The sequence below is a fragment of the Lutra lutra genome, chromosome 16 (assembly GCF_902655055.1).
Source record: "Lutra lutra chromosome 16, mLutLut1.2, whole genome shotgun sequence".
In the NCBI taxonomy this organism is placed as follows: Eukaryota; Metazoa; Chordata; class Mammalia; order Carnivora; family Mustelidae; genus Lutra; species Lutra lutra.
The window spans coordinates 15393536-15409235 of NC_062293.1; the positions used below are offsets into that span (position 1 = coordinate 15393536).

The 15700-nt window shown below is 37.0% G+C and overlaps 1 protein-coding gene across 9 annotated transcripts in view; it reads right to left on the reverse strand.

Moving 5' to 3' along the window:
• TANC2 (tetratricopeptide repeat, ankyrin repeat and coiled-coil containing 2) overlaps nucleotides 1-15700 on the reverse strand; it is a 375400-nt gene that overhangs the window by 151833 nt on the left and 207867 nt on the right. For 8 of the 9 annotated variants that reach the window (XM_047706886.1, XM_047706885.1, XM_047706884.1 and 5 more), the window contains one exon: nucleotides 2488-2636. In XM_047706886.1, coding sequence (XP_047562842.1) covers nucleotides 2488-2636 — 149 coding nt within the window. Of the gene's footprint in view, nucleotides 1-2487; nucleotides 2637-6369; nucleotides 6486-15700 lie in introns of those variants that run through there. The other variant, XM_047706889.1, reaches the window with a different exon arrangement.

A 15700-nucleotide genomic window follows, 5' to 3' on the forward strand; every position in this document is an offset into this window, starting at 1 on the left:
CCTATTTTTTATTCACGGGGCATAGCATACCAACACAGTTATAATATAAACTGATTTAAAAAAAGACAATCAATCCCTGCCATTATGAAGCCTACACTCCTGTATGAGATACACACAAGGAAAGAAAAACAAAAATCCACAACTAAATTTGGAGTGTAATAAACTAATGATTAAGAGCTATAAAAAAAAAAGCAGCAGGATAAGGGGCCATAACCACAGGCAGGTGCTAATAGAGACAGCAGTTAAGGAAGGCTCCCCTGAAGAGGTAACACTTGAGCAGAGCACCGAATGAAGTGAGCAAGTGAGTTATGGGGGGAGCGCTTTTCAGTATTAAAGGAATGTTCTGTGTCAGAGGAATGACAGGAAGGCCAGTGATGCTGCAGGTCAAAGGGAGAAGGGTTGGAGTGTAGGAGAGGTAGTAGCAAGGGGTCAGATGAGGCAGTGCCTTTCTGATCACGGTGAAGATTTTAGATTCAACTCTAAATGTGATGGGAAAACAGTGGAGGATTGAGAGCACAGAAGCAAAAGGATTGGATTCACGTTTTACAAGGATCACTCTAGTTACTGTGTGAACAGATGACAAAGGAGCAAGAGTGGAAGCAGAGGCCTATTAGGAAGCTATTCATTCATTCAGTAAATATTTACTGAGCACCTGCCATTGTTAGACCCTATTCTAGATGCAGAGGATACAGCAGTAAATAGAACAGGCGAAAGTTCCAGGGGCGCTGGATGGCTTGGTCGGTTAAGCATCTGCCTTTGGCTAGGGTCATGATCCCAGGGTCCTGGTATCAGCCCTGAGTTGGGCTCCTTGCTTGGCGAGGAGCCTGCTTTTCCTTCTCCTCCCCACTCATGCTCTTTTTCTCACTATCTCTGTCTCTCTCACTCTCAAATAGATAAGTAAAATCTTAAAAAAAAAAAAAAAAAAGTTCCAGGCCTTACAGTCCAGTAACCATCACAGTAGCCCAGGCAAGAGGACAATGACCTGGACTCAGGTGTAGCAGTGGAAATAAAGAGAAGGGAGCAGATTCAGCATATATTTTACAGACAAAGCCTACATGATTTGCCAAAAGAGTGAATGAATAATCTGACAGTGAAAACTCAAGAAGGGCTCCGATGCTTTTGTCCGAAGCATGAAAGTGGTAGAAACTACTCAGATTGAAAACACTGCAGAAGGAGCAGGTTCTGGGAAAAAATGTAAGGGTTCAGGTTTTGACATGTTAGGTTTGAGCTGTGTCTTGGACACAACGGTAGAAAAGGGAGTACAGGTAGCTGGAAATACACTGGAGTTAAGGGGAAAGGCAGGGCCAGAGGCAATTCAGGAGTTAAGAGAGTATTTAAAAAAAAAAAAAAAAAAAAGGAATGGAGGAGTTTCAATATGATTAGAATCTTCAGGCATTGGAATTTTATAAAAACTGCCCAGGTGATTATAACGTGCAGCCAGCAAAACCAATGACCAAGAGAATGAGCATAGAGAAGTCAGAGGAGAGAGCTCTGGAACACCTGAATATTATCCACATGATCTATAAATATAATCCTTAAAGACTATATTATTTTGTGACAAAACTAACATAGGACACAGAATCTTCACAAATATTTGCGAAGAATATACAAGATGAACTGAAATTGTCATCTTCTAGAATAAAGGATTCACTACAGGACATACATTTAAAAAATGAGCACACAAATAAACCTGAGTCTACTTCCTTTGCTACATTTAAACTAAAAAATAGCTAGAAGAAAAAAAATCTATGAAATAAATGTTCACATTGCTGATATTTTTAAACTTTCTGACATGAATATTTAGATTATTAATTTTTCAGATTTTCACTTTTCTAATTATGTATTCAAATTTAAATTTTTTGAGCACCTCTTTAACTGTAAGTTTTATATATTACTAATACATACTATAAGTTTTGTTATATTTTGTTATTATTTCAGTTTAAAATATTTTCTAATTTCTTATGATTTCTTCTTTGACTGAAAGGCTATTTATTAGTATATTAATAGCCAAATATTTGGGGGATTTTCTAAATTATCTTCTAGCTATTATTAAGGTTATCACTTTATAATTGATTAATTCTACTATGATCATAGTAATTGTAATCTGAAATTTATCGAGACCTGGTCAGCATATTGTCAATTTGATAAATAATCCATATGTACCTGAAAACAATGTATATTCTGTAATTTCCGGGTGCAATGCTCACATAAATGTCAATTCTGTTTCTTGGCTTATGCATTTAATAATTTCTTCATTCATTCCATAATGAATCAAAACTTTAAAGTGACTTTTTAGACCTAAGAATGAAACTAAAAGGTGTTTCATAAACTAAAGCAATACAGTGATGATAGAAAGTTAAGCTATGTCTTCAGGCCTCAAAAGTCATTCAACCATTGGGATGCACACATACACACACCCTGCAACATTGTTCCTGATATAACAGGTTCATTTATTCCACATTTCGCAGGTGACAGCAAGCAGTTTACCTGATTTTCATCCTGTACCTCCATGCTGAATTGGTCACCTGGCTGAACTTCCGTGACTTTCTCTCCAAGGAGGAAACCCAGACGAGTCATGAGTGTGTTTGCTGCCTCATCTACAGATGGAGGGGGACCAAGTTCCTGTTCAGCATCACCTATAACAGACAGACATTGAAACACTTGAGTCTTTCAAAATAAAATGGCCTCGTCCCACAGCTATTCTTCTATTTAATTTGTTCATTCCCTTTGTTTTAGTTCTAAATCCAAAATTACCAGGTCCCTGCCTAGAACCTGATTTTCCCACTTCCACACAATTGATATATTGTTTCATCAGATTATCCTCAGTATATCTACTTGAAACCTGGGCTTAAGAGAATGTTTGTAATTTACTAACTAGAAGAAGTTTCCTATTTCTTTGGCAGTTAGGGTTCCAATTCAGTTCTAGTCTTGGGATCTAGCTCCAGCCACAATCCCACCTTCATTCAAGTTCTTTTACCTTCTTTTTCTTTTCTCTTACAGTTTGTGCAAATATTTTTTTCAAAAGATTTTGAAATAAGTTTAAACTTTTAAAAAAGTTTCAAGAATAGTAAAAAGAACATTGTTTCCCTTAACCATTTTAAAGTATAGACATGATGTCCCATCATCCCCAGTTAGTGTGTCCTATAAACAAGGACATTCTCTTTACATGATCACAGCACCAGCATAGACGTCAGGAAACTAACATTTGGCGTTATTATGATCTCAACCACAGATCCCATTCAAGTTTTGTCCCAGCAACGTCCTTTCTAGCAAAAGGATCCATTTCAGTGTTATTCAGTGCATTTCCTTCTCAGTTCTCTTGTAACTCTTTTAATTTGGAACAGTCTTCCAGTCTTCTTAACTTTTGTGACCTTGACACTTCTGAAAATTATAGGCCAGTTGTTTTGTACAACGTCCCTCAATTCGAACTTATTTCCTGTTACCTTGTACTTTGACTCAAGTTATACATTTTGGGCAGAACTATCACAAAAGTGATGCTCTGTTAACTTGGATCTCTTGGTTATAGTAGTGTTTGCTATATTCTGCCATTCTAAAATTATACTTTTCTCTTTGTAATAAGTATTCTGTGGGGGGGGGTTACTTTGAGTCTACATAAATATATCAACAAGTTTTTAAATTAAAAAAATTTTTGTGATAAAAAATATATACCAAGATTTTCCATTTTAACCATTTTAACAAGTACAAGTCAGTGGCATTAAGTTCATTCATACTGTTGTATAGCCACTGCCACTGTCCATTTCCAGAACTTTTTCATCTTTCCCCAAAGAAACCCTGTACCATTAAATAAAAACTTCCCATCCCCCCTCTTCCTAGCCCCAACTAGTCTCTATTCTGCTCTCTATCTCTATAAATTTGCCTTTTCTTGGTACCATGCAAGTGGAACCACACAATATTTGTCCTTTGACATCCTGCCTAACTGACTTTGCATGTTTTCAAGGGTCATTCATGTTGTAGCATGTATCAGAATTTCATTCCTCTTTATGAACAAGTAATATTCCATTCTATGTATATTACCATAGTTTATTCAACTGATATTGGACCTTGGGGTTGTTTTTATCTGTTAGATATTAGAATATATCATATATATATTTCTATATATGTTATATATTAGAATAATGATAGTATAGACACTGGTGTAAAAGTATCAATTGGACTCTCAGTGAACTTTTGCCCACTATTTTCTTAGCATTCACTAATGCTTCTTGATTGAATTCATTACTATCATGCCAAATAGTAATTTTTCTAAACCCATCACTCTTTCTACAGCTTAGTTTCTTTTCCTTACTTATTTATCCGAACTTAATGATTCCTATATATTCACGGACTTAAAATCTGTTACTATCATTATTTATTGTGTTGTTCCAGTTGTCCCAGATTTGGCCAGGGTAAGCCGTTTCAGTGTGGCTCTTGCAACCTTTGGACATACTTGTGTCATTTTTTGAGTACTTCTTTTCTTTCTGGTACAATAAGATGTTCCAGGATCATCTTTTACTTTCCCTGCCCTAGCCCTAGAATCAGATGTTTTTCCAAGAAGCCCTGGTTATTTTTAGTGGAGAAAGGCATTTAGAATATCAGGTATGCTTATGGCTGTTAGGATGCCATTGACCTCCAGGTCCACTGGGGACAGAGTTAGGCAGAAAAATCATGTACATACACACACATGTATTTATACGTACACATTCACACATCCTTATATTCATTTTCGTTTGTAATTCTGTACACAAACATACACCCCAAAAGTTCCTGGTGATGTTCTAATTTCAATTCAATACCATAAGGTTAATTTAGGTTTTATTTTTCCCCAAAGCTTTTTTTCCATAGTTCTCCAATTGTGAGAAATCTGACTCTCACTATCCTTACTTCATCTGTTCCCCCTTTAAATACAAATGTCACTGCTGCTCACTGCCATCCCGCACACAGGTGCTCTCCTCCCCCAGCTTGGGGTCCTACCCCATGCCACAGGAGGCTGACTAGCATGTCCCCCACAGTCAGAGTCATTTTTTTTTTTAAAGAGAGAGTGAGAGAGAGCATAACACATGCACAAGAGAGTGGAGGCTAGGGGCAGAGGGAGAGAGAATCTCAAGCAAACTCCCTACTGAGCACACAGCCTTATGCGGGGCTTGATCAATCCCACAAGCCATGAGATCATGACCTGAGCCCAAAATCACAAGTCTGATGCTTAACCGAGCCACCCAGGTGCCCCCAGGGTAATTAAAAAAAAATTGATATATAATTCACATACCATCAACTCTATCCTCTTGAATTGTACAGTTCAGTGGTTTTTAGTATATTCATAAGGTTACGCAACCACCATCACTTTCGAATACCAGAATATTTTAATCACTCCAAAAAAAACCCCCATTAAAGTTCATTTTTGCCCTGAAATTTATATAACCCCCTCCCAAATTCCTGATCGTTGGTATTCATTTTAATCCTCTATCTCCAGACTGCTACATTCTTTTCATACATTTTGCTCTTTTAGGTTCTTTTTCTATTTAGGCTATTTTTCAGTGGTCACCAACTATAGGAATTATTCTTTTTCAAACCTTTTCACTGAGGGATGCTAAACAAAGTCAGTATGAGGTTTTTCCTTGGACTCACCAAGATAAACTTACTTTCAAATCAAGAATTTATCATCATTTCTCAGTATTTTGGCTAAGATCAAGTGAAAAAAGAGAATTTATAGAAATCACACAAAAAGGAGCCAAGGAATGCAATATGATCTACTCTAAATGTAATGTAGAAATAATTTATTTAAACTACCTGTTTATACTAACTTGACTCATGGTTAACATTTTTTCAGATTTTGTTGTCATTTAGATGCATTTAGTCTAACTTTGTAACAATCCACAGAAGCACAGATCCTACAGGACACTACAAAAATATTTTTTAGAGAGAGACATGTCCTTTTAACACAAGCAGCATCAGCTATAATGTCATGTGGTTTGATGCCAAAATAGCTTCTTAATTTTTTCTTAATATTCAGTCTTACACATTAAACCATTCCATATGGCAAGAAAATGTGATTAACATTGTTATTATTCAGTTTACATTTATCTTAACTTCTCTACTAAAGTTATAAGCTGGAGGTCAGAGGAAGGGACTATTTGTATATTTTTGCATACTATTGCTGAACTCAAGTGGTGCATCTGTGGAAAATCTATACAGAACTTTAACCGAATTTATGTTAGAATAGAGAAACAGGCTCTATTTTCTCTTCCCTACTTCCTTTCCAAGCGTCAACAAAAATAGATTCTCTGCCACAGAACAGATATAATAGAATCAATGAGGTTATTTTTATTTACAAATATTTAAGTTTACACAGTTCTTGCTGCCCCCCCGATTCACCTCAAGAATGAAAGCTTTTTATTCCTTCATAAAAAGGTAATGGATGGGGCGCCTGGGTGGCTCAGTGGGTTGAGCCTTTGCCTTGGGCTCGGGTCATGATCTCAGGGTCCTGGGATTGAGCCCCACATCGGGATCTCTGCTCGGCAGGCAGTCTGCTTCCCCCCCATCCCGCCTGCCTCTCTGCCTACTTGTGATCTCTCTCTGTCAAATAAATAAATAAAATCTTAAAAAAAAAAAAAAAGGTAACTGCTATATTCAAATGGATGAATTACCCTTTTCCCCTTCATTAGAGTAAACTAGCTAAGCTTTTCCAAATTCTTCTTAGCATAGATTCCTGACCTTTAGACATTTGGGGGCTCCACTTTATTTTCTTCTAGGACTTATTCTGGTAATTATCAAGTATTTTCTATGTACATGTTAACACCAGGTACTATGAGGACTTATATAATGTGGAGGAGGACAGTTACTGATTTTAAAAAGTTTATACTCGGGCACCTGGGTGGCTCAGTGGGTTAAGCCGCTGCCTTCGGCTCAGGTCATGATCTCAGGGTCCTGGGATCGAGTCCCGCATCGGGCTCTCTGCTCGGCAGGGAGCCTGCTTCCCTCCCTCTCTCTGCCTGCCTCTCTGTCTACTTGTGATCTCTCTCTGTCAAATAAATAAATAAAATCTTAAAAAAAAAAAGTTTATACTCTATGTGGAAAATAAGACATTATATTATATGATTCATTTATTTAACATATAGTGCTTATTATGTACAAGTCACTGAACAATTTACAAACATTAATTCATCTTTATAACAACTTTATGAAATAGGTATTATCACCCTCATTTTACAGATGAGAAAACTTAGGGACAAGCAATAAACGGTAGAGCCATGTTTAGAACCCAGGCTCCCTGACTCCAGAATCAATGTTCCCAGCTAGTAAGTTTTACGGCTCACTCGCTGGAAAGTAATATTACAAACAGTGAGAATGTCTAAATGAGAAACCACTTATTAACAGCCATATTGCTTATGTGATATTGTGATATAAGAAATGTATATCTGGTCCTTGTTCCTAATTGTTGGAACAGAGCTCCTGAACTCTTGGAATTTCGTGAGTGACAGCAGTGGGAGAAACATGTTTTGTTTTTCAGAAGCTCTTTTGAGGCGACTCTTCTTAGTGGACCACTAAACAGCTGTGGGAGCTACCAGAGAATCAGAGAATAACAGTTACCAGAGAATCAACCATGTTATTAGAAGTTTGGAACTTTCACTCCCACTCCATAACATAACATACAGGGAGGGGAAACGGGGCTGACGATTGAGTCAATCAGCTACGGTCAATGATTAATCAGTCATGCCTACATAATGGGACTTCCATGAAAATATTAAACAATGAGGTTTGGAGAGCTTCAAGGTTGATAAACACATCTACATACTGGGAGGATGGTACACCTAAACTCCACAAAGACTGAAGCTCTTGTGCTCAGGACTTTTCTGGACCTCCTCTTATGTACCTCTTCATCTGACTGTTCATTTGTATCAGTAAAGATATCCCTTATGAGGGACATCTGGGTGGCTCAGTTGGTTAAGCACCTGACTTTTTTTTTAAACTTTTTTAATAAAAGATTTTATTTATTTATTTGAGAGAGCAACAGAGATAATGAGAGAGCATGAGCAGGGAAGAGAGGGAGAAGCAGGCACCCCGCTGAGCAGGGAGCCCAAGGTGGGCTCGATCCCAGGACCCCAGGATCATGACCTGAGCTGAAGGCAGACGCCCAACTGACTGAGCCACCCAGGCGCCCAAGCATCTGATTCTTGATCTCAGCTCGGGTCTTGATCTCAGGGTCATGAATTCAATCCCTGTATCGGGCATGTAGCTTACTTAAAAAAATAAAATAAAATAAAATAAAATAAAATAAAATAAATCCCTTATGATAAACTGGTAATATTCAAGTGTTTTCCTGAGTTCTGTGAGCCATTTTGTGATTTTGAGACTATCATAAGAAGAAATTATACCTGAGATTGGCTTTTTAAAAATTCAGCATAATGCTTTTAAGATCCATTCAAATTGTTGCCTGTTTCAATAGTTTGTTCCTTTTTTATTTCTGAGTAGCAGTAATACATTGCATAGATGTACCCACATTTTGTTTAACCATTTACCTACTGAAGGACATTTGGGTTGTTTCCAATTTCCATATATTCTGAATAAAGCTACTACAAACATTCATGTACAAGGTTTTGAGTGGACATAAGCTCTAGTAGACAGAGACCAGGAATTCTGCTAAACATAAACATTTTACAAGAGAGCTCCCCATAATGAAGGATTCTCTAGCCTCAACAATTAACAGTACTGAGGCTGAGAAACTCTGAAACACCCTCCCCTTCAAAATTTGTCAGACTGGATGTACTCTCAACACAGAGTGTCCAGTTGGTTATTTCTTTTCTTCTTTCTTTCTTTTCTTTTCTTTTTTTTTAAATTTGAAAGAGAGAGAGCACACAGAGAGAAAGAGAGAGAGAGCATGAGCAGGGGGAGGGACAGACTCAGGGGTAGAAAGAGACTCCCTGCTAAGCAGGGAGCCCTATAGATGCATGGCTGGATCCCAGAACCCTGGGATCATGACTTGAGCCGAAGGTAGACACTCAACTGACTGAGCCACCCAGGTGCCCCCAATCTGTTATTTCTGAGAATTCCTAGAATTACTTTAATTTCTGGCTTACAATGAAGTTTTAGTCTTTAGATTGTTTCTTTCCTGAGTGTGGGGTTTGTTTACCATACTACTAGGTACTAATAATCTTTTCAGTCTTCAACACACTTTGGTCTTACATAGGACTTATTGGGGATGAACTGTGTATGTCAAGGGTGGAGAAACATAACAAGGCACAGAACAACTTAAATAAAAATATAATACATCTCAGATGATAACACAGATGATCCTTTATTAATTAAAACAATAGCTAGCACATATGAAGATTAACTATATGCCATGTACTGTTTCTAAGTATTATATTATACATACTAACCCATTTAATTATCCTAACTGCCTTACAAGGGTAGGTACTCTTATCCTTATTTTACAGATAAGGGAAGTAGGCACAGAAAGAGTAAGTAACTTACCCAAATTCATATGGGTAATGAGTGGTTGTCCAGGCAATTTGGATCTAGAACTCAAGCTCTTAACCCCATGTTATACTGTAATCCTTGATTCCAGTCTCTTACCATGTCGCTGGCATCACCCCCTACCATCTCTCTACTCAGGGTACCTGCTATCATAACTCTCAAAATTCCTCTTAAACCCTCCTACCAAATATTTGCTGTCAAAATTCCTCATGGGACGCCTAGGTGGCTCAGTTGGGTAAGTGTCTGACTTCAGCCCTGGTGGTGATCTTGGGGTCTTGGAATCAAGTCACATGGTGGGCTCCACGCTCAGTGGGGAGTCTACTTCTCCCTCTCCCTTATTCCTCTGCCCCTCCCCATTGCCCCTGTCCATGCTCACTCTCTCTGTCTCAGATAGGTAAATAAAATCTTTAAAAAAAATCCTCTTCTTCATACCAAAAGTTTTACCCACCTTTTTGACTTGTCCATGACCATCTAGGCATTTTTATAACCAAACACACCCAATTAAAGTATGTCTGTAAACAAAGATAGTACTTTCCTCGAGTGGAATTCTACTCTGACTTCTTTAATAATGATGAATTTGGAATATGATAAACAAAACAAGTGATCACTGTAAGACTATTTTACACAAAATAAATCATATAACTTTCATACATTCTCTGCTGATCAAAACTATTTAAATTTACAGCCTTATTTTATTTTAGCTGTTTAGGACGAGTGTATTCATGCATTAGGCTTTGCTCCCAGAACACTGAATAAAGAATATAGCATCATAAGAGATAAAGGATTCTAAAATTAACACGGAAATGGAAAGGTCCAGGAATAGTAAAGAAAACTTGAAGAAGAATGACTTCCATTACTTAATATCAAGATTTTTTTTTTTTTTTTACAGCTTTATAAACATATATTTTTATCCCCAGGGGTACAGGTCTGTGAATCGCCAGGTTTACACACTTCACAGCACTCACCATAGCACATACCCTACCCAATATCCATAACCCAACCCCCCTCTCCCAACCCCCTCCCCCCATTCATTACTTAATATCAAGATTTAACGTAACGCTAAAGCACTTAAGATAGAATGTGACTGACACAAGCAGAGATAATAAGACCAGTGGAAGAGAATAAAGAATCGAGAAGCATATCTATACACGTATAATTCACATCATTTAGGACAAGGGTAAGCCACTGCCATATTTTAGTAACAGGACGGTATTTTCAGTAATTGATGATGGATCAATAGGATATGAATAAAAATAAAACTTGTTCCTACATCACACCATATACAAAGCTCAATTCCATAAGGAATACAGACCCAAATATGAAAGGTAAAACAATACATTTTCTGGAAGATAAACTAACAGAATATCTGCATGACCTAGGACTGGGCAAAGACATTTTAAACAGGACAAAAAGGGCACTTAACCACAAAAGAAGATTGGTTCTTAGTGAAGTTTATTGATAAGAAAAACTTCTGTTCACCAAAGACACCATTAAGATGGTAAGAAGACAAGCCATATGGTAGGAAAAGATATCTCTAATTCAAATATCCAACAAAGGGCTTATTCTAGAATATACAGAGAATCCATACAAATCAATAAGAAAAATAAAGACAATCTTATCAAAAGATGAACCAAAAAATTTATACAAGAATTTACAAAAGAATACGCCCAAATGACCAATAGGCATATGAAAAGCTGTTCAACATTATCGGGAGATACTATGGACTACAAGAAACAAATTGAGGGTTTCAGAAGGGAGGCTGGTTGGGGGATGGGTTAGCCCAGTGATGGGTATTAAGGAAGGAATGTACTGCATGGAGCACTGGGTGTTATATGCAAACAATGAATCATGGAACACTACATCAAAAACTAATGATGTATCATGACTAATACAACATAATAAAATAAAATAAAGTAAAATAAAATAAAATGAAAAGAAAAGAATCCTGCTAAAAACAAAAACAACACCGCCCGTCCAAAAAACCCAAAACATTACTGGGAGATGAAATAAAAATCACAGTGAGATACCACTGCACATGTATAGTGCAGAATAGCACAAAACGAATAAACAAACAACCCTGACAATACAGTGTAAAAAAATACTTAAATACTGCTGTGCTGGTGGGATTGCAAATTGGTAGCATTAGATTTGGGAAAAATTTTAAGTCGAACGTACTGAAAACCGTAGCATGTCCACTGCTGGGTATCTACCAAAAGGAAAAGCATACATAGGTGCATCAAAATATATGTAACAAATATTCACTGAGTTGTTCATAATAGCCAAAATTGGCAATGTCCATTAACAGTATAGACACAATGAAATATGACAGCAATAAGAGAGAATCTAACAAATATTCTATTGAACAATAGAAGAGAGATTTAAAAGAATACATACTAAGTGATTTCATTTGTATAAAGTGTGAAAATGGGGAAAGGAAATAACAGAATGACAGTCATATAGTGGTTATACTCACAGAGTAGATAATGATGTGGGGGAAGCATGAGGAAAACTTCTAAAGTGCTTGGTAATATTCTATATCTTGACCTAGGTAGTGGTTAGGTGGGGGTGTTTGCTTCAGAGAATTTCATCAAGACTATATAATTATGATTGGTATGCCCTTCTGTATTTATAGTTTAATTTAAAAAAATATTTTATTTATTTATTCGACAGAAAGAGAGATCACAAGTAGGCAGAGAGGCAGGCAGAGAGAGGAGGAAGAAGGCTCCCCAGTGAGCAGGGAGCCCGATGCAGGGCTCGATCCCAGGACCCTGAGATCATAACCTGAGCCAAAGGCAGAGGCTTAACCCACTGAGCCACACAGGCACCCCTATAGTTCAATTTTTAAAACTTAACAGAAAATGTACTAAGGACACTGGGTTTAAGAATGAAACAATTATTGATATCTGTTTTTTCCTCCAAGAAAGAAGTCAGAAGTATGAAAAAAGAAATAATGCTGTATGTATTTCAAAATTTAGTATAAAATTAAAAAGTACTTGGCCACTCCTCTTGTACCAGTTAACAACTTAAAGTAGAGCAATGACGTACAGAGAGAGAGAAGCCAATGAATACAAGAAATGTTTTATAAATAAAGGAAGGGCTGGAGACCACAGAGAAAACAATTAAACTTGTCTTGGAAGGGTGGGAGCAGGAAAAGGAGGGAAAAGGGCTCTTAAACGAGGCTATATTCAGAAGTCTTATAATGGCTGAGGCTGGTTTTGTAACAGCAGAGCTAGGGAACTCTGAGGGAGCTGAGGGAATGATCTTCAGATTCACATTCTATATGACTTGCCAGTTCAACACAAACATAGAGCTCTAATTTCAAGATGGATTAAATGCAGCATATTTAATGTTCTACAAGAGTGTTTTAAATTTATTTCTAGAATAATAATATTGATAGTAGACTAGTAGTAATAACAATGATAACTAATACTTACTGGGCTATTAGTGTCTAGTACTTTCCTAAGTGCTTTACATGTATTAAATCACTTAATCTTGACAAGGTTCCCTACTCTACAGACAGTAAAAGGGAGGCACAAGGGGACAGTTCTTGCCTGCCCGCGGTTACGGAGTTAGATCAGTGATAGAGTTAATGCTCAAGTCCAGGTTGTCAGGCTCCTGAGCCCATGTTCTCAACCACCTTATTATTTTGCCAGGAAATAGGTGATTGCTGAATATGAACTGTTTATATGGTTACTTTGTTTACTTTTATCTTTTTAAAAAGATTTTATTTATTTATTTGACAGAGAGAGTGTGTGAGTGCATGAGCAGGAACAAGCGGTAGAGGGAGAAGCAGACTCCCCACTGAGCAGGAAGCCCGATGCAGGGCTCCATCGGAAGACCCTAGGATCAAGACCTGAGCCAAAGGCAGATGCTGAACCAACTGAGCCACCCAGGAGCCCCTACGTTTATCTTCAACAGTATCCTGATGACAGACAATATAGGAAAGCATTCATTAACTCAATATTTACTGAGTACTTTCTGTGTGTCCCCAGCACTGTGTCAGGTGTTACCTACACATTTATGAACAACAGGAATAGCCTCTATTCTTAAGGAGGTTACAGTCTCTTGGGGGGGGGGAAAAGAAAATCAATCAGTCCATTAATTAAATCATAGTAAATTCAACTACGTGAGAAATACAATGCAAGCAAGAAAGAGGATGCTGTAAAAAAGCAAGGGTTGAACATTTTAGTCCTTGTTTTCCTTGATGATACCAATTCTCCTTTCAGAGATGGTTTACACTTTATATTTGCAAAGAAAAATGTCTTCTATTTGGCTACCTCTGTAGCCCAACCACAGAGGGATTAGACAATGACTAAAACTGTGTAAAGAAACGACTGTGTATGGGGTGACCGGGTGATGGGTACTGAGAAGGGCACGTGATATGATGAGCACTGGGTGTCATATACAACTAGTAAGTCACAGCACACTACAACAAAAACTTATGATGTACTATATGCTGGCTAACTGAACATGAAGGAAAAAAAAAAAGAAATGAATGTCTAATAGCTAATGCATCCAAACCCCTAATCTACATCCGCAACATGGCAGGCTACACAGAGTCTCAGTGTATAGACTCTCTTAATTCTCCACATTCTCTTAGCATTTTCACATCAGGCTGTTTACATTTTTCCTTTATGATCTGCTAATTATAAACCACTTGTTCTCATCTATTGCAAAACTCAGAAATTTGTACCACATTTAATCAAATAAAGAAACCCATTCATTCTCTCTCACAGAGTTATAAAACCTATGATTAGCTTGGCCCAAAACAAACCTGGTAACATTTTCATTTCTCAGTTCTTAAATGATTACCTAAACTTTTTCATTTTCTAAAGAATATTGGGAAATGGGTGGCTGTTAAAACCAGGGCTGTTATTTGTCACAGTAAGTGCTGAAGCCGGCACACGGGCTCTGCCACATTCTCCCCAAACTGGGCTCCAGCTTGTTATATGGCTCCAGTTCTTCAAGCTTATGAACCCCTTTGTAGCAAATGAGACAGTGAAAGATATATTCTTAGTAGAGAGAAATAGTTGTCATTTACATACATTTCTAACATATTAAATTGTTTCATTTTGCCTTCATCTGACTTTTTGGGTTCATTTCATTCATTCAACACACACTGAATGAAAGTCTACTATGTACCAGGCACTACAGGAAGCACCGTGAATACAACTGTAAGCATAAGGGAGAAAATCTATTAAATTCTCCAGATGGGTGTTTTTGATAATTTTAGTGTTTATTTTTTCTTGATTGGGCACTTGAGAAGAAATGATTGAGGAATAGTTATTTTAAAGCTTTCACTGAAAAAAGGCCATGATGATTCACTTACAGCTTAACTCTTTCTTTTCTCTAGGGCAAACAGCAGACCTTCTCTGTCATTATAAAAAATGTTACTTGGTTATGGACCAGCTAAGGCATTTGTTGTAGTAGAGAACTCATTTTAATGAAGAAAATAAGCATCATTGTTTTGTTAAGATGCCAGAAAACAGCATCCATATTTTATGCCCCTGAATGAAATGGAAGTTTTACTTGTACATATATGAATTCTAACCAATGTTCTTTAAGACTTATAAATAGAAAAATTACTTATATAAAACAAATAACACCTTTAGATTTTAAGGGTAGCCTTCTGTTCTAGAGTAGCCAAAGATGATTTACATGGATTAATAGAAGGGTAAGTCTTCAATATAAACACTAGTCATTTTGTGGTAAATACAAAAATGTATTATGTGGCTTTTGAAATTCGATGTTTTAATAAAACATTGACCAGCAGATAAGAACATTCCTTTTAAACTGGTTTGCAACAGAGCCAAGCAATATAAACCCAGATGTAGTAAGCTTATGTCTCATGATCCTCTTCAAACATGAAAAGAAACTCTCTACTCATTTTGCATGATTACTCCTATTTCCTATTTAGTATTTTTTTCCTGGCAACAAAAGAAACATCAGTTTCATCTACTCATATTTATAACTGAGCTTTCATGGCTACTGTAGAAGTTAAGATAAAACTAGAAAACAAAATAATGCTGAACTTATCTCAATGATCTATGAGATACATTTGAGATTTGTGGCTGGATAAAGTAGACATTTTTCACTCCAAGCTAATGGTAACAGGTCAAATGAGGCCAGATGGAGATGAGAAGCAGAAAGACAAATTTTTCAACAATTTAGTATCAAGAGTCTTATAACCACAATAGGCAAAACTTTTATGCAAAATACAAATTTGAGA